The following is a 20,340-nucleotide window of genomic DNA, read 5'->3' as shown; positions in this document are numbered from 1 at the left end:
AATTTCCGTTTCGAACAAATATTTAATATTTCCGTTTCCGAAATTATTTTCCGATTTCGATAATATTTCCGATTCTGACAATATTTCCGTTTTCGACAATATTTCTGATTCCGGCAATATTTCTGTTTCCGATAATATTTTCCGATACGTACCATGTTTTCGTTTCCGGCAACATCTACGACTTGGATAATATTTATATTTCCGATACGATCCATATTTTCGTTTCCGGCAATAAGTTACAACCATACAGGCAGCAGTCAGTCCAGTTAAGAGCCAACCAGAGGATGTCACTAAAATACTATGGTCCTTTTCAGGTGACAACTATCATTGGGAAAGTAGCTTACCAGCTTCAGTTGCCACAGGAAGCTAGGATTCACAATGTTTTCCATGTGTCCCAATTAAAAGCCTTTTATGGTAACCTACCTATTGCTGCCCATATTCCAGAATGGTTCCATGGAAAAAGTTCAGAGGCAATTTACAAACCTACAACTATTTTGGATAGTAGGGTTATTAAATTTCAGAATCTGCCCTTAGTACAATATCTTGTTAAATGGGAGAATTTTCCTCACCATGAATCATCTTGGATGAGTGCTGCTGAGTTAGAAGCTAAATATCCAACCTTTCCTTTACCATAAACTTGGGACAAGTTTTTCAGAACAAGGGAGGTATGATAAGGAAGTTTAAAGTCAAACTTATTCAAGTTGACTTGTTGGCGCCAAAATCTGAGTTTGTTACAAGTTTGTTATAACTACTCTTGCTGGCTTGGCAATTAGTTGTTTTTACTGAATAATTGAGCATTATATAAATAAGGCAATTGACCTTTGTATTGGGCATCGAATTACATAATACAATAATCTTCTATCTACTCTTCTAATCTCTCTCTCTCCCTTTCTAATTCCTACTTCTCTAATTCGTCTCTTCTGAATTCTGTTCTGAACATTCTTCTCTTGATCTATTCTTTCTGTTTTGGAAAATCTTCATTCTCGAAGATCAGTTTGTAGTGAAGGAATATCCTTCCTGCATCACTAACTCTGATTTTGATTTAATTTAATACATGGTCATACAAATAAATCTATTACCCATCTTTTATAAGAATTTGCCAAGACGTAAAATTGTTATTGTTAATTTTTATAAATAAAAAATAAAAAATAAAATTTTTGATGTTGGGCAATCACATGAATGAGTATCCTTTATCCAGTGATGGTGAGTAAATCAAGAATAGTGAATAATATGATACATTAAATTCAATTGATCATCCCATGTTTTTCTTTTGACGGGTTGATCATCCACCCTGAACCGAGCTGCCTGCACAGTATCCTCAACAAATGAAAACCCCTCCTGCCATCTTCGAGTTTTTGACCCCTTACTCTATAAACAAAATTGGGTCTTAACTCCTACGCCAAACCAAACTTCTTAACAATTATGGTGAAGCTACAGGTTTGGCGTCTAGAATTTCAACTGACATCACAAAGGAAATGCGTACCAAAAAAGAAGACTACTAAATAATGTGTTTATCCAAGCATAAGTGTGAGAGAAGTGACATGGAGTACCATGACTTGTGGAGCTTTCAGATGGAGCAAGGGCTGTGCTATTTGTGAAGGTTTCATTCCTTCCACCACTGCAAAAGGAAAACCAAAAAATATGAATGACAAGCAGATGCCTACCTGGTGGTAAACTCAGAAACTTTTGGCATCCTAAAACCCATACAGCATCAATAGAGAGGTTAACCAAAACTCGAACAAAATAACTATCTAACACTCAGTGTACAAACAGTAGAGGCTACAAATCAATGCATACCTTCCAGGAAATATACAAGAGCCATGACCTGCATAAATGAATAAAATAGTCATTCAACAGATCATAAACTGCACCCACAATAAAATCACTACAGCGGCTATATGAAAAACTCAGAACTGCTTCGCCCAAATTTAAAAAGAGCTGGGCATTTCTTAGGATGATACCAAGAATTGGGAGCCTTCTGATACTTACTTGGGTCAGAAGTGGTGACAGTAGCCACTCCATTGAAATAACAGGTACCAGATGCCATAGCCATCTTATGGTAGTAAGTGTCAAATGCATAATTTGCATGGGCAACAACATTATCAGGCTCGTAACAAGATTCTCCCTGCAACAGACTCGAACAATTTACTTTTCCAGGCCCACAAGCCCAATCCAATGCTGCCTGAAGCATCTTTGGGTCCGCACCTTCCTTTGCAACACAAAAGGTTTGGTTTGTGGTGTCATTTGCTAATACCGTCCCTGAACCTGTTAGGTGCAGAGTATATATTGGTGCGCCATTTGAATCAAAAAGACCCCAGTTTTTCTCTGAGATCGATCCCGGTCTTGAATCCTCATTGTACAATTCATATATGTATGTACTAACTGCTACTCCAGGATGTTTGGGTGTCCCTGTGTTGTTCAGAACCCGCCTAATGAGATTACTATTATATGTATTAGCATTTTCAATGGTGGCATCAGGCTCAGTTGAGTCACCCTTGGAAGGCCAACCTGATTCAGTCACGATCACAGGAACATTGGTGAAATTTAGATACGACATTGCAAAATAAGAAGCATCAACCACAGCATCAAAAACATTGGTGTAGTGCAAGAGAGTGTTGGCATCTACAGCTTCTTTATTTGGAGGAAGAGGACGGAAAAGGGCATAATCCAAGGGGATCGCATCATTTGACTGCATGTAATCATAGTACGGATACACATTAAGCATGAAATAAGAACCCGTAGACTGCAGGAATTTCAGCAAGGGGACCATGACTGGGTCCCACGTACGGTTAAAGAAAGCTTGTGAGGGTGGGAAAGAGTCAAGTATAATCGAAGATGCATGTGGAGTTGACACTTTGATCTTGGAATCCAGATATGAAGCAACAAGAGCTGAATGAATGAATTTCATGGCACTGACTAAGATAGGAGCAGCATTTGGAAGGGCAGTAAGAACTTCAGAACCTACAGCTATGGCTGTGATATTGGTGGCAGGTACATGAGCAACAATATTCCGAGCTACCCAGTTGGCTGCAGTAGCATTCGATTGACCAATTCCAAGAAGCTGCTCATTAGGAACAGAGACAGTGACTTGTATTCCTGAGTTTGCAAGTGCAAGGAGCATAGCCTGATCAGAATCAAAAAGCCGTATGTGTAGGATTTTTTGTTCTTTGAGAAGAGCAACAACCTGAGTTGGACTAGGCGCATCAGAGAGATCCATTCCTATGTTGATACCTATAAAAGCCTCTGCATAAAGAACGGTTAAGCACAAGAGTCAGGACAATGTTCAGTGCCATGTGACCTATGATATTCACCCAACACACGGATCTTCAATAAGAAATCATAATGGCCTAACACCAAATCACATATTTCCAGGTGTATGCAAGATTAACACAGTTCCCAAATTTTTTTAGGATGAAAATATATCTTCGAAGTTCTTTGTTTTTCTTTCTTTTTGGGGTGGCGATTTCAAGGGTCGCCGTATTAAGTCACATAAATTAACATTTGAAAGGTTACCTCAATTGGAAAACATTACAAATCTCACAATCATAGAGGAAGAATGATAAATATTGTTCAAAGTTGTGTTTAATATTATTGAAGAGGCAAGAATATATAGCAGTACAAATAATCAGTCTTGTAACTCTACGGAAGCTAGGAAATAAATAGCTGCATCCTAGTCTAACACTAATACGAAGTATATAAGAAACCTCTAAACACTAGAATCCTAGCTGCACTACTATTTTAGTTTAACATCCCCCCTCAAGTTGGAGCATGAAGATCTCGAATGCCCATCTTGCCAAGAAAAAACTCCAACTGTGCTTTTCCCAACGCTTTGGTGAAAATGTCTGCTAACTGTATTTTCGTTGAGACGTACGAAGGACAAATAATCCCGTATTTGATTGCATCACGTATAAAGTGACAATGTGCTTCAATATGTTTTGTCCGTTCATGAAACACTGGAATTTGTGCAATGTGAAGAGCGGATTGACTATCACAAAACACATTCATACCCTGCGGATGCTCAACACCCAAATCTTGGAGTAACTGCTTCAACCACTTTAACTCACAAGTTACTGCTGCCATAAAACGATGTTCTGCTTCGGCTGACAAACGTGAAACTGTATGTTGTTTCTTAGTCTTCCAAGACACAGGTGAAAGACCCAGCAGAACAAACCATCCGGTTAGCGACGAGTTAATGGGCAACTAGCCCAGTCAGAGTCGCACCATCCCTCTAGTTGTAAGGCACTGTCAGAACGTAAAAGAAGACCTTGACCCGGACACTTTTTCAAATATCGGACTACCCTTAACGCTGCTTCCCAATGCTCCTCCTTTGGTGCTTGCATAAATTGTGACAAAATATGGACTGAATATGCAAAATCTGGCCTGGTTACCGCCAAGTAAATTAGACGTCCCACTAGACGCCTGTGTTTCTCCCCCTTATCCAACTCTTTTCCTTCTACAAAAGCTAATTTATGATTTTGCTCTATCGGAAAATCTGCAGGCTTAGCACCCAATAGACCTGTTTCTGAAATAATATCTAACGCATATTTTCTTTGACACACGTACAATCCACTCTTTCTACGGGCAACTTCTAGTCCTAGAAAATATTTCAGATGACCCAGATCCTTCATTTTAAAACATTGACTCAAATATGCTTTAAAACTGTTCAAGGAAAATACATTGTTTCCGGCAATAATCATATCATCCACGTAGATGAGGAGACCTCCCTTTGACATAGTAAATAACGAGTAATCGGAACATGATTGCTTAAATCCATACTTTGTTAGTGCCGTATACAATTTTTCAAACCAACACCGAGGTGCCTGTTTCGAACCATACAAAGATTTCTTCATCCTGCAAACCATGTCAGTATTTTTTTTATGAAAACCGGGGGGGGGGGGGGGATTTTCATATAAATTTTCTCATCTAAATCACCATAGAGAAAAGCATTGTGCACATCCATCTGATGTACCTCCCAATTTTTCACTGCTGCAACAGCTAAGAAAGTTCATACTGTTGACATTTTAGCAACCGGGGCAAAAGTTTCATAATAATTTGTACCTTCTACCTAATGATTGCCTAAGCAGACCAATCGCGCCTTGTTCCTGATTAAATTTCCATCCTCATCTCTTTTCTCCTATACACCCACTTGCTCCCAAGTGCTTTCTTTCCTGGAGGAAATTTCTCTAGTACCCATGTCCCTTGCCCTTCGAGGGCGTCAATTTCTGCTCCCATAGCCTCTTTCGATGCATCATACTTCATTGCCTCTTTAAAAGATTTTGGAGTCTTGCCTTCTGTAATGGCTGCAAAAAAATGTCTGCAGAAATACGGTCATAATTAACAAAATATGTTATAGGATAGGGCCTACCTGAGGAAAATGACGTCGAGGGTGAATTTGATGATGGACTTATATTTTTCCGTATAGTGTGTGTCACGCACCCTTGGAGTCGCTTTCTCCGATCTTCAGATGGGAATTTTTGTCGCTTCCCTCTACCTAGTTCATCCCCTATATTTAATTCACCGTCCCCAAGTGTGTGTGACTGTGTTGCATCGCTGCTCGCGGCTGATCTATCGCCCAGTACATCTGCTGCCTGTCGTGGCTCGTTCTGCGTGCATTGGTCAACTGCAGCCTGCTGCGTGGTGTTGCGAGGTCTGCGTGAATAGTAGTGCAGCACCTCACTAGGAGCATTATGTTGCGCCTCACTGGGGCAGGATGCAGAGCCTCGTTGGAGTGCTGAGGCGAAGCTTCAGGCGCAGGCTGGCTGGATATGCAGCGCCTCTGGGTCGCCTCGCCTACTGTACCAAGCAGACAGACCCTGCTGTCCAGCAGTAGAATAAATCGCAGAACCCTCACCAGCAGTACCCAACAATGCCAAATCATCATCAGAATCAAACATTATCATATTCTCCCCTTGCCATATATTTTCAGTAACTCCGTTCAAACTCTCATTGTATGGGAATACCTTTTCATGAAACCGAACGTCACGAGATACAAAAAATTCTCGGGTTTCTAAATCAAATAATTGCCACCCTTTATTACCAAATGGATACCAGATAAGAATTCATTTCCGCCCCGAGAATCAAACTTGTCTCCTCTACTCCGCTGATTATGAGCATAGTAAAGACATCCAAAAACCCGAATTAAGTCATACGACGGTACTTTCCCGAACAACATTTCATATGGGGTTTTATTTTCAACCAACGGAGTAGGTGTTCGATTAATAACATGCCGCCAACACACATTCACCCCAAAAAAAATTAGGTAATTGTGCTTGGAAACGCAATGCTCGTGCCACATTCAATAGATGTTGATGTTTTCGTTCTACTCTACCATTCTGTTGAGGAGTGCCCACACATGAAGATTCAAATAAAATGCCATTTTTATAGAAATAACCTTACAGACAATTAAATTCAGTCCCATTATCGCTTAGTTTTATTTTAAAATCTTGATTGAATTGACGTTTACTCATTGCAATAAAATTCATAAACATAATCTCAACCTCAGTTTTATCTCGAAGCAAATAAATCCGAATTCCTCTAGAAAAATCGTCTACAATAGTTAAAAAATATCGAACCCCACACGACGAACGTGTCTTGTAAGGTCCCCATAAATCCAAATGTATTAAATCTAGCATTCTACTTGCTTTATTCGTACTAACAGGAAAACTATTTTTAGTGTGCTTAGCATGAGGACAGATCGCATACTGTATTATTGTTTCTAACTACACCACTAACAGGAGGAATGATAAGGGAGCTTGGGTGCTCACCTTCAATGGCAGTCAGCTTGAGTTTACCGATGGAAAGAGAAGAAGAATAAGAGAAGAAGAAGAGGTAGAGTAGAGAAGAAGAAATCAGAAGTGAGAGAAAGAGAGAGATTAGGAGATTAGTTGTATTGTATTCATTGTTCAAATGCGATGTATATTGGTCCTTATAAGCTGACACTTCAGCCCACCAATACTAACAATATTCTAACAAACTCCTATTTTAAAGGAAATACAAACAACTGTCATAACAAACTTTCCCGCCTAATATTCAAACGGTAAGTATAAACAAATTATTCAGCAACTTGCTTAACTAGAATTAACTGGAATGATCTAGAAAATTCTCCCATAACATAACTTCCCCCATTAGCAGACTTGTCCTCAAGGCTGAGTAACAAAAGGAAATTTCGCTTCAAATTCATTAGCAATCTCCCAAGTAGCTTCATGTTCAGCAAAACCATGCCAATGAACCAAATACTGGACTTGAGGAGCATTTTGGAACTTCACTACTCGAGTTTGAAGGACAGCAGCTGGTTTAAGAGGAGTATTGGCTAGGTCAACACCATGAAACCAATCTGGAATACGAGCTGCAATAGGAAGGGAGCCTCTGAACTTCTTTAACTAGGATACATGGAAGATATCATGGATTTTGGCATCCACTGGGAGCTGCAGCTTATAAGCCACCTTGCCAACAGAAGCTAACACCAGAAATGGACCATAAAACTGATGTGCCAGCTTCTGGTTAGACCTTCTCTGGACAGTGTGTTGTCTATAAGCTTGTAACTTGAGCCATACCCAATCCCCAACAGTGAACACCCTTTCAGACCTGTCAGCCTGAACCTTCATCCTCTCCTGAGCCTTAGCCAAATGAAATTTAAGTGTGTCAATCATGGATTCTCTCCTCAACATGCTTCTATCCACCTCTGCATTACTAGATTCTTGAGGAAGATAGGGTAAGTGGAGTGGGGGAGGCTGATTGTAGACCACCTCATAAGGGGTGAGCTGACTTGAGGTATGAAAATGGGTGTTGTACCACCACTCAGCCATAGGTAACCACATGTGCCAATCAGTAGGATGTTCACCGGTCATGCACCTGAGGTAATTTTCCACACATCTATTCACTACCTCAGTTTGACCATCTGTTTGAGGATGGTAAGCACTAGAGAGCAGAAATTCAGTACCATGTAAAGAGAAAAGACTCTTCCAAAAGTTACTGAGAAAACGGAATCTCTGTCACTCACAATAGTTCTAGGCCAGCCATGATGTTTAAAAACATTATCCAAGTAACATTGAGCAACTGAAACTGCAGTATATGGGTGAGAGAGAGACATGTGCAGTATATGTGCATAATTGCTCAATCTGTCCACCACCACAAAGATCACTTCCTTACCCCCAGATTTTGGGAGTCCAGTGATAAAATCCATGGAAACATCAACCCACACTTCTTCAGGTATAGGCAGAGGTTGAAGCAAGCCAGGGTAAGCTGAGGTGTCAAATTTGGAAGCTTGACAAGTCACACAGTTTCTGACAAAGTGTCTCACATTCCTGGTTAAACCTTTCCAAATAAAGATAGCCTTGACCCTATATAGAGTAAGTTCTCTCCCTCCATGTCCACTTTCTGGTGAAGCATGCTGCCAACTAATGATTTTCTGTCACTAATGATTTTCTGTCTTCATCTGGTCCAACTAAGATCCTATTTTTCTTCCTGATTAAACCATGTTTCAATGAGTAACCTTCCACTGAGTGTCCATCAATAAGAGACTGAATGACTGTTTTCAAAGTGTCATCCAACTGATATCTGGCTAAGATCAGGGTAGACAAATTTGAATCAACCACAGATAAAGTCATGAGTAAGACTTCAGCTCCCTGTACCCTAGAGAGAGCATCAGCAACAACATTTTCCTTCCCACTCTAATCTCATAATCAAAGCCCATGAGCTTAGATAACCAGAATTGCTGGAATGGGGTTGAAATTTTTTGCTGAAGCAACCACTTAAGGCTTTTCTGATCTGTTCCAATGAGGAAGTGATTTCCCATAAGATATTGCTCCCATTTCTGGACAGCAAAGACAATTGCCAGCAACTCTTTTTCATATACTGACAGTTGCTGCCACTTAGGCCCCAAAGATCTGCTTATGAAAGCTAATGGGTGCCCATCTTGCATTAAAACTGCTCCAATTCCCTTTTGTGATGCATCTGTTTCCACAATGAATTGCTTCTCAAAGTTTACACAGGTGCTGTAACTAAAGCTGTTTTGAGAGCTTCAAAAGCCAGTTGAGCTTTGTCACACCAATTGAAACTACCTTTCTTCAACTGGTTTGTCAGTGGCTTGCTAATCATAGCATATCCCTTCACAAATTTTCTATAGTAGCCAGCCAACCCAAGGAAGCCTCTAAGGTCTTTCACAGTGACAGGAACTGGCCAGCTTTGAACTGCATTGATCTTGTGTGGATCAGTTTGCACTCCACTGGCAGATATGTAATGCCCCAAGTATTCCACTTTGTCAGTGCAAAAACACATTTGCTAAGCTTAGGAAACATTTGATTAGCTTTCATTAACTCAAAAACCAAAGCAAGGTGAGTCCAATGATCATCAAGTGACTTGCTGTAAACCAAAATGTCATCAAAAAATACCAAAACACATTTTCTAAGGAGAGGTTTGAATACTTGATTCATCCAGTTCTGGAAAGATGCAGGTGCATTGGTAAGGCCAAATGGCATGACCAAAAACTCATAATGTCCAGTGTGAGTCTTGAAAGCTGTTTTGTACATGTCTGATGGGTTTACTCTCATTTGATGGTAACCAGCCCTCAAATCCAGTTTGGAAAACACAGCTGCACCTGATAGTTCATCCAACAATTCATCAATAACAGGGATTGGGAACTTGTTTTTCACTGTCCTATTGTTGAGTTCCCTATAGTCAACACACAACCTCCAAGTGCCATCCTTCTTACCCACTAAAACCATTGGAGAAGCAAAAGGGGAAGCATTATTCTGAATAATACCCCTATCTAACATCTCCTGTACTAACTGTTCTATGATATCTCTCTGCTTGAGAGGATACCTGTATGGCCTTATATTGACTGGGTTTGCATCAGGTAAAAGGGGAATGGAGTGGTCAAATACACCTCTCAATGGTGGTAATTCAACAGGATCATCAAACACACACTTGTAAGTTAGTTTAAGCTCTTCTAGTTCCTCACAAGTAGAAATAGATTGTAGTGCTGGATCATTGAGTTCTGTGGCTAGGCAAGTTTGTTCCTGCACTTGTATCAAACACAAATTTGCTGCAGTAGTGAACAGTTTGGATGAGGGTTCACCTTCAATTACCTTCATTCTCTTACTAGGAATCCCCTTCAGCAGAATTTGTTTGCCTTGGAAGTTAAATTCCATCTGTAACTGTAGAAAATCCCAAGAGATGGGTCCAAGCAAACTGAGCCACTGGATACCTAACACCATATCACAGCTCCCAAAGGAATCAGCAGTACATCAGCCTCAAAGATATTGTCCTGCATTGCCCATGTGAATCCCTTACAAATGTGTTGACAGTCTAAGTGGTTGCCATCTGCCAGTGTAATTGCTTGAGGGGGTATACTTTCCAACTTACATCCCAGTTTTTGAGCTACATTCAAATCCACAAAGTTGTGTGTGCTACCAGAGTCTATTAAGATTTGTATGGGTTTACCCTTCACAACCCCTCTAACTCTCATGGTGCTAAACCCCTGACTACTAGATAATGCACTCATGGATATTTGTGGTTCACTAACTTCTTTTTCATTCACCTCCAATTCCTCACTGTCACTCAACTCTTCAATTTCATCACCAGCAATTTCCACAGTAAACAGTTGGGGTTCTCTAAATTGACACTTGTGGTTCCTGTCATAGGGTGCATCACAGTCATAGCACAACCCTTTGGCTATTTTCTCCTGTCTCACATCAGCAGGTATATATCTGAAATTTTTAGTTCTTTGTTGGGGGTATTTGGTTAGAGATAAGGTAGTGTTTGGTTTGTTTTGTGGGGTAGGTAGGAGTGGTGGTTTGTTACTGGTTATGAGTGGTACAGATTGTAAAGGTTTTGGGTTAAAATAAGGTTGTTTATAGGAGGGTTTTTGAGTGGTAGCAACTAAGTTTTCTTCCTGCAATCTAGCCAAATCTATGGCTTCAGAAATGGAGTCTGGCTTAAATGCCTTTACAAAGGGTTTAACAGCTGACTTAAGACCACCAACAAAGCTCTCCAGCATATAAGTTTCAGGTAAAATATGATTGTTCATCATCATAATCGATCTTAAGTTTTCAAACTCATCAACATAATCTTCTAATAAACCTGTTTGTTACAGCTTATTAAAGTTTTCTACCACATTTTGAGCAGTGTTATCCCTGAATCAAGCATACAAATCAGTTACAAAGTCATTCCAATCAACAATTACACTTTTCCTAACTGCTAGGTAATTCATCACCCAACTTTCAGCTTTATCAACCATGTTAAGTGAGGCCAAATCCACCTTCTGTTCCTCAGAAATCTTACACAGAGAAAAGTATTTGCAACACTTTTTAACCCAAATTCTAGGGTTTGAACCATCAAACTTAGGAAAAGTCAGTTTCGGATTCATACCTAGTGTTCTGGTGTGATTGGATTTTGGGCTTGAGAAGGATGTATCCTCATGACTGGTAGTTGAATCTTTGATTGTTTGCATGAACTTCAACATTTCATCAAATTTCTGCTCCATTTTCTTACTCCGATCCTCTAACTTGGAATTCTGCTCCTCTAGCCTTTTTTCCAGGTTTTTGAATTGATCATCCATGGCTGCCTTCCTTCGAGTAGCAGCAGGAGCCAGATCTAATCTTCAACAATGAGGAAACGAAAGAGTTGGGCAACGGTTGGCTCTGATACCAATGATAAGGGAGCTTAGGTGCTCACCTTCAATGGCAGTCAGCTTGAGTTTACTGATGGAAAGAGAAGAAGAATAAGAGAAAAAGAAGAGGTAGAGTAGAGAAGAAGAAATCAAAGAGAGAGAAAGAGAGAGATTAGGAGATTAGTTGTATTGTATTCATTGTTCAAATGCGATGTATATTGGTCCTTATAAGCTGACACTTCAGCCCACCAATACTAACAATATTCTAACAAACTCCTATTTTAAAGGAAATACAAACAACTGTCATAACAAACTTTCCCGCCTAATATTCAAACGGTAAGTATAAACAAATTATTCAGCAACTTGCTTAACTAGAATTAACTGGAATGATCTAGAATAATTCTCCCATAACAAGGAAGAAGCTTCACTATTTTTTCCGACGGATGTCCCATTCGTGATGCCACAGTTCGACCACACAATTTGTCTCAACTGCACGCACTTTGACTAACGGAACGCCACGGAAAAAATAAAGTCCATCATTTCGTTCACCCAGGCCAATCATCGTCCTCGTAGACCGGTCCTGTATAACACATATTTTGTTAGTAAATTGAGCAACACAATTTGATTCATCATTTAATTGCGTTACAGAAATTAAGTTGCAATTTAAACGAGGCACAAATAACACATTATCCAACACCAATCCTCCTTCTAATTTCACCAAACCGCTTTGATTTGCATTTGCTGTTTGACCATCCGGAAGTCCTACGGGACTATTCGGGATTGTCTGTACATTTCGAAAGGTCGTATGTGCAATGACTCGACGCTCCTGTATCAACGATCCAAGTGGAAGTGTTAGTATTCTTACCCTGCAAATTTGATTTTCCCTTGGGTTGTAAAATGGCAGAATTTGTTGGACTTGACTAGTTGAAACACCAGCAAGCCCGTCTCCAAGCCCATTCGAATTATTAGAGGCCTGGTTATGTGGACCTTGACTTTGCACCTTATTAGCCCTTACGAGTGTCCCTATATTCGAACCTGCCCCTGCATTTGGTCCCCCTCCATTGTTACTGCTTCCGACACAACTTGTTCGGCTACGGTTATTCCGGCCACCTCTGCCTGCAGTCCTGCCGGAGCCACGACCTCCTTTCCGATCACCCGGCCACCGCTCTAGAAACCCAATTAATTGAAAACTCCCTTCCTTGTCATGCCCTACTCGGTTACAATGATTGCAAAGTTTGTTGCTATTATCATCGTCACGGTGTTTCAAACGAGAATCTACCTTGAATGCCACCACAAGTGCGCGTCCCTGTTGAGTTTGTTCATCACGAAGATCCTCATTATTGCATATCGTCAAGTATGCTTCCTCCACGCTAGGTAGAGGAGATTGAGCGAGCAGTTGGGCTTGGATGGCCTCGTACGGAGTATCAAGACCAATCAGGAAATAATGTAAGTAATCCTCTGCCCGGATATTCGCAATTTGTCCAACAATATCACACTTACACGCCCCACAGGAACACCGAGGCACACGAGCGTATGCAATAAAATCCTTCCACAAAGTCGAAAGTCGACCATAATAGGTCGCTACTGGTTCGTTGGGTTGTTGTTTGCAACCGCCAAGCTTCCTTTTTAACTGACATACACCACTCACGACACAAAACCGTGTCTTTAGATAAATCCACATGACTCCAGCGTTGTCGAAATCTCTAACAGTTGATCGCAGAGATTCCTCTAACGTGTGTGAAATCCAAGAGACGAGCATTGAGTGCACAACAATCCTATCGGCAAGCCTGTCAGGGTCCGTAGGTTATTTGATTTTTCCTTCAACGAAACCAAATTTCCTTTTTGATATGAGGGCTCGACGAATGGAAGCTGCCCACTCATCATAATTCTTCGATCCACGAAGTTTAATCGGCGTGATAATATTAACGGGTGCATCACTGGAACCCAGATAATATGCCTTAGACAATTCGTCTCTGGACTTTGATTTCGGTTCTTCATCGTCACCTACCATAACTCACGTTTATGATTTTAATTATGCAGAAAAAATCTCACCTTGCTCTTGATACCATGATAAATATTGGGAAAAATTGATAAAGGCAGTCCCAACCATGGACGTTCTTCTTTAAAAGGTCCCAAGTACGGATTATTACTTGCTGGTCCCAACTAAGAGGGGTGTTGACTTTGCGTGGGCCTTTTTACTGGTGACCGATTGTATAAGTCAAAGTTTTTCCTTTTTTTTTTAATTTATCTTTTTTTCCCCAAATTATTTCTCCAACTCACCCACCTTCTTTACCTGCCTTTATTACTCACCCATCCAACCCTTCACTTAATATAAGAGAGAAAAGAAAAAGAAAAGGAAAATTTTAAAAAAAAATAAAAAGGAGAAAAGAAAATAAAAAATAATTAACAAATAATAAAACGCTCCTTCAAAAAAAAAACGCCGCTTCTCTTCATCCTCCTTAGACCGTCTTCGCTTTAATTCACCATGGGAGCAACTCCCGTGCTTTGAAGCTTCTCGTGCACATCCTCCCATCTTCTGCTGCTCTACTACTTCACATCCTCTCGTCTTCTGCTTCTCCTCTACTTCACCAATTCGAAGCCCACCAAGAACGTCCATAGTTGGGACTGCCTTTATCAATTTTTCCTCAATATTGTTCAAAGTTGTGTTTAATATTATTGAAGAGGCAAGAATATATAGCAGTACAAATAATCAGTCTTGTAACTCTGTGGAAGCTAGGAAATAAATAGTTGCATCCTAGTCTAACACTAATACGAAGTATATTAGAAACCTCTAAATACTAGAATCCTAGCTGCACTACTATTCTAGTTTAACAAAGAAGCATGTACTGAATGGCATACAACAACAACGAGAACAACATAATTTGGGAAATGTGCTGCAAGACACATATAGCAACAGTCCAACACCGCCCTTCAAACACCATCCTTATCTCCAAGCCCAAGTAAGAATACTAGAGGGATGCTCTTACCAACTTAAAGAACACACATACATAATTTAAATAAAGTAACAAAAAAAAGATCCTAAGGACTCATCATACGTGACTCTGAAATGCAGCAGAGAATGTGAAGTTGGTACTTTCAAGCATAGAAAAGAAAGAGTTCATTATATAACACTTACGAGCTAAAACATCAAAAGTATCAAAAGCAAATTTCATTTACAAAACAACTAGAGCAGCCTGCAGCAATCATTTTGTTTTTAATCCACAAAATGAAAGCTGAGGGACCTTGGTGTTTGAAGCAAGGAGTGGTGACTTCCTATACAAGTATAAAAGCCTAGTAAAGTGAAATCCTTTGAACCGGCATTTTACAAGTTCCAAATAAATCTACCGATAAGGGAAAGCCACTATTCTACAATGGCCCCGATGACCTCTTTTAGTTGGGTTAAAATTTGGCCAAACAAAGAGATATGCACAGCAATTATGTACTTATCCGCCCCCTCAATATGCACATTCATAGAAATCTGTTATCAATAGTGAGTTACCACCTAGGTTACACCGAAGAATTCCCTATTACGATTGGAGTGCATAAAGGTTCCGCACTTAGCCGTTTCTTTTTGCTATAGTCATAGACAAATTGACAAGGTCAATTCAAGAGGGTATACCCTGGTGCATGATGTTTGCAGATGATATTATGTTGATTGATGAAGCCAAAGAAGGAGTGGAAAGTAAGGTGGAGTTATGGAGACAAACTTTGGAATCTCGGGGTTTTAGGATGAGTAGAAACAAGACGGAATATATGGAGTGTAAGTTTAGTGGAGTCCAAGACAGAGAGACAGGGGCAATTACCTTAGATGGGAAAATTGTCCAAGGCTCTGAAATATTTTGTTATTTATGATCAATTATCCAAAAGGATCGGGAATTGGATGACGATGTGGCTCATAGAATCAAAGCAAGTTGGTTGAAATGGAAAAGTGCGACGGGGTTCCTATGTGACTCAGGCATGCCCCAAAGATTAAAGGGAAAATTCTACCACACGGCAATTCGACTGGCGTTGTTATATGGCACGGAATGCTAGGCAGTGAAACATTGTCACGTGCATAAGATGAATGTCGTGAAGATGCGCATGTTACGTTGGATGCATGGGCATACAAGAAAGGATCGTTTGAGAAATGAGATTATTAGAAAGAAAGTAGAGGTTGCACCGATTGAGTTTAAGATGATGGAAAATCGTTTAAGATGGTTTGGACATGTAAGCAGAAGATCAAGTGATGTCCCGGTTAGGAGGCTAGAATGGTGGCAAAGTGATAGAACTGTAAGGGGTAGGGGAAGACCTAAGAAAACTCGGAGGAAGGTGATTGAGCACGATATGAGCCTACTTTGAATTGAGGGAAATATGGCGTTGGATAGGACAGAGTGGAGGGAGAGAATATACGTTGATGACTTTATTTTACTTATACATCTTCAATTTTGACTCTCTTACTTTTACTTCTTGCATTTTGAAACTTTTTTTTATATATACTTTTACTTCATTTGATTTATAATACTATTTTAAAATATACTTATACTTATTTTATTTATTTTAAACTTTACTTTTTTTTTACAATCCCTTATAATATATATATATATATATATATATATATATATATATATATATATATATATATATATATATATATATATATATATATTCTTCCTCCATTTTTTTATTATTGCACCATTTTCCTTTTTCGGAAGTTGCATATTAATTGCACCATTTCCTTTTTTAGTAAGTTATTTACATGAAATGACATTTCTATCCTTATATGGGTGGTGGGGACCAAACCCCACTTGTTCTTTACATAAAAATTTATACTTAATCACATGGGTATTTTTGTCAATCTCTCACATTTTACCTCCTTTCTTAATTCTTGTGCCCAATGTAGATGGTGCAATAATAAAAAAATGGAGGAAGTATATATATATATTCCTCTTATTTTAATTTCATTAATTCCACTTTCTCCCTCTTTTAATTTGCCAAATCAAAAATTGGTGACGTGATGATGAGTGGGGGACGAAACATAGAAGGGAATATGGGTGTCCTGCAGGCGGAGGCTGAAGGTGTTCGCTTTGGGATGAAACTTGCTTTTGAGGCAGGACTACGGTCTATAGAGATGGAGTCAGATTGCTCTTTACTGATTGATATGCTCCAGGGAAAGAGGAAAGAAGTCACGGCTGCACAGGTGGTAGTCAATGACATTGTTAGATTAGCAAGTTCTTTTGATAATTGTATTTTCAGCTTTGCTAGACGTACCTGTAATGTAGTAGCTCACTCCATAGCTAAGGCAGCCCTTCACTTTGAAGAGCCCTTGGTATTCATGGAGGAATGTCCACCAAACCTTTATCATCTTGTTCTTGCGGACAAGACGCTTATTTGATTAATACAAGCTACGCATTTCATGTCAAAAAAAAAAAAAAAAAATATTTCCCGCTCCTTTCTGTTTTGATTGGTCACAATGACGATCTCCTGTGACGATTCATGTTAGCCGACTCCAAATCATTTTGGGACTAGTTGTTGTTGTTTTTAAGTTGAAGAAATAACCTCGAGATAAAAGATGAATTTGCATCTTATTCTTAACAAGTTAAATTAGCTATACTAAGTGCTAGCGTCTCCATATTTAGGGCTCTTATAAGTTAGCAAAGTTTGAACTTGAACTTGAACTTGACTGTAAATGTTTAGTCTTGCATAAACTAGGTACAGAGCTCGGAAATCTTGCTCTGTACATTTAGAATTCATGAGTTACAGGACAATTAAATCTTAGCCTAACAATTCCACTACCCCTCTAACACCAAACCAAAAAGAGCTCAACTACGAGAGACTGGTACCTGAACCCAATGGTTAAATCTTCACCAAATTCATCCTACCTCACAAAGTCAAAATTCATCAACATTGCCAGAATATTACGGTTAAATCTTTTAAAATCAAATCCAAAGTTACGCTAATACCCTTACTTCACCCTAAGTTTAAATAATTGTTGGTTAGTGGTTACACTATACTGCAAGGCTGTCATTAAAATATTCTTCAGATTCCAACATTGTCATAAAAAAACAGTGCATTGAGCTGGAACCCAAATCAACTATTCTACTCTTATCAAATTGTTAATTGCTCTAGCACCCGGACCAACTGACCAACTTCTGCAGATTTCGAATAAATTTCAAAAATAAATGATAATTAAAACAATGAGCTCACAATCTTACTCTCTAGTCGAGAAACCAAAATGCATCAAAATTACACCAAATTAGTAAATTAACCCAAAATAGCAAGAATTTAACAGAAAGTAGCTAGGACAATGAGCTTTTTGTAGGTTAATTATACTTCATGTTTAGTAAAAAAAATATTAAAAACACACAAAATTAACACACACAAACTAGCAATAATTTATAGCAAGAACAATGTAGCTTAATCTCAGAAAAAGATACAAAAAACCCCCAACAAATTAAAAACAGAGATTTTGAGATAAAAATACAAGATACTTACTTTCATCAGCAGCAAACGCAAAATGAAGTTCAAGAAGAAGCAGAAAAACAAGTAAAGCAGGCATTGAATTATCTCCCTTCATTTTGGGTACGAATCTTCAGACTCGAAAAACCCAGAAACAAAGAAACTAAAGAGCGGAGAAAAGGGCAGAAGTATGAGAAAGAGTAGTGTTGAAAGGTTGAAGAGTCGAGGTGGAATTGTTTTTATTTATTTGTTTTTATATTTTTGTCAAGTAGCCATCTTTTGTAAGCTTTTGCTCAGCATTTGGACGGTTCAGATTTTTATATTCACGTTTATTTATTTATTTATTTATTTTGAATAAAAAGGTACACGAAGCATGCATGCCTATCCCTGGCAAATGGGTCGTTGTGATCGATTCGAATCGGGTCCATTTAGATCGGGTTATTTTGGGTCAATTTCACTTCGGATCGGATTTGGGTATGGGCCGGGTCCATTCGGGTTTCGAGTTTAATTCGATTTTTTGATGGTCGGATCGGGTTGGATTTCGGTCAAAATCGGTCAATATCGGATCTGGTCATTAACGATTCGGTTCATTTCAGATCGGATCATATCAGATTGGTTTTGTTCAGTTTAGTTCGGATATTTTCGGGTTAGATCGGACTTTTCTTGTTTAATTTCAAGTTTTGATTTGGCAATTTAGCTTAGATTTGGTCATCATTCATAAAATATTCAATTATTTTTAATATTATATATAACAATATTTCTTACAAAATAATTAAGGGATAAGCGTAACAGTTCGAGATTATTGGTTTACTGTATGAGAATTTTAGTAAACGATAAGGGTTACATTTTCACATTGTTACAAGTGATAATTTAGGCGACTCTAGTCTTACTTCTATTAATGTATGGTCAAGAAGACGAAACATGAAATATGGACAAATATAACAATATATATTGGTGATTAATAAAATATTATCATGATTTAGTAAAGTAACTAGTATTTGAGACCAAACTTTCTGATTATTTCATAGATAATATGTGGTTCCCACTAACTATTTGTAAAATGTTTGACTTTGTTAGCATTTGATTTATTATAATAATAATAATAATTAATAATTATTATTATTATTATAATAACCATAACAATAATAAAAGTTAGAAAACTTGTGTTATTTAGTTTGAACTAATTTTAAATTTGAGTTGTTTTTCGGTTCGGATTGGTTTCGGATCTTCGGTTCGGATCGGTTTCGAGTTGATTCAAATTTTACAGTTATTTTCGGTTCGGGTTACTTCGGCTTCGGATGAAATCTCGGTTCGGGTTAATTCGGTTCGGGCCGATTCGGGTATTAGATCATTTCGGGTTAAGATCAATTTCGGATCGGTTTCAGTTACGTTTTCTAGTAAAATTGGGTTTCAGGTTGATTTTGGATTGTCATTTCAGGTCAAAATCGGATAATGGATCGGATCATTCGGATCGGGTCAATTTTGCCAGGTCTATGCATGTCCCTCCATATTGGAGCATTGTTAATTAACCATGTGTATTTGTACAATGATTACTTCGCTCCTAAACTGGTTTACATAGTCTACGTGTTTTGACGGAGGTTTCGAATGAGTAGACCTTTTTTCTGTTGTATCATGGACACTTTGGTGAAAGATAATGTTTTCTTCCAGCAAATGTCGGATGCTATCGGGAGGCTCTGTTTATCCAGTTTACAAAAGTGCACAGCGACTATAAGAATTAGCATACGAATTAACTCCAGATGCGGTTGACGAATACATGCCTATAAGTCAATCAATGGGAAGAAACTCGCTACTTCCTTTAATTAGTGGGGTAATCAAGCACTTTGAAGCTGACTATTTGAGGAGTCGAACAGATGAAGACTTACGGATGATCCTTCATCGAAATAAAGAGCGTGGATTTCCTGGAATTATTGGTAGTTTGAGTGCATGCATTGGGAGTGGAAAAATTTCCCTACGGGTTGGAAAGCTCGGTATGCTAGCCGTAATGGATCGGCAACTCTCATTTTGGAAGTTGTTACTGACTATGATCTTTGGATTTGGCATGCTTTTTTTGGTATCCCATGTACGTGCAACGACCTTAATGTTCTATATCACTCTCTTGTCTTTGATAATGTTTTACAAGGTGTGACACCTCCTATATGTTTTATTGTTAATGTGATGGGATTTACAGTGAATCAAATTAACATAATAGCGGAAGAATCCCAATTCCAGAATCCATGCATAATGTATAGTTTAAGCAATGCATACTTTTGTAGTGTGTACTCCCGTTTTAGTCTACG

The 20,340-nt window shown here is 38.8% G+C and overlaps 1 protein-coding gene across 2 annotated transcripts; it reads right to left on the bottom strand.

Moving 5' to 3' along the window:
* Positions 1-1,102: 1,102 nt before the first annotated feature.
* Positions 1,103-18,296, bottom strand: LOC110792255 (glucan endo-1,3-beta-glucosidase 3). 2 transcript variants are annotated; one of them, XM_021997071.2, is made up of 4 exons: positions 18,080-18,296; positions 1,990-3,243; positions 1,798-1,825; positions 1,103-1,618 (listed from the first exon to the last, which is right to left on the bottom strand). In XM_021997071.2, the coding sequence occupies exons 1-4, from the start codon at positions 18,159-18,161 to the stop codon at positions 1,465-1,467; spliced, it is 1,518 nt and encodes a 505-aa protein (XP_021852763.2). In that variant the 5' UTR covers positions 18,162-18,296; the 3' UTR covers positions 1,103-1,464. The 2 variants fall into 2 exon arrangements, with proteins under 2 accessions (XP_021852763.2, XP_056696652.1); XM_056840674.1 differs by lacking the exon at positions 18,080-18,296 and adding an exon at positions 5,059-5,348.
* Positions 18,297-20,340: the final 2,044 nt, after the last annotated feature.

This window comes from Spinacia oleracea, chromosome 3, assembly GCF_020520425.1.
Source record: "Spinacia oleracea cultivar Varoflay chromosome 3, BTI_SOV_V1, whole genome shotgun sequence".
NCBI lineage: Eukaryota > Viridiplantae > Streptophyta > Magnoliopsida > Caryophyllales > Amaranthaceae > Spinacia > Spinacia oleracea.
This window is presented reverse-complemented; position numbering and strand designations above follow the sequence as displayed.

What these genes read in the sequence shown, in the direction of transcription:
- LOC110792255 (XM_021997071.2), bottom strand. Translation starts at nt 18,161, where the DNA reads ATGAAGGGAGATAATTCAATGCCTGCTTTACTTGTTTTTCTGCTTCTT. An exon ending in TGCGTTTGCTGCTGATGAAA is followed by an intron (nt 3,244 to 18,079) that starts GTAAGTATCTTG and finishes TTCTTTATGCAG; the next exon opens with AGGCTTTTATAGGTATCAAC. An exon ending in TGTCACCACTTCTGACCCAA is followed by an intron (nt 1,826 to 1,989) that starts GTAAGTATCAGA and finishes TCATTTATGCAG; the next exon opens with GTCATGGCTCTTGTATATTT.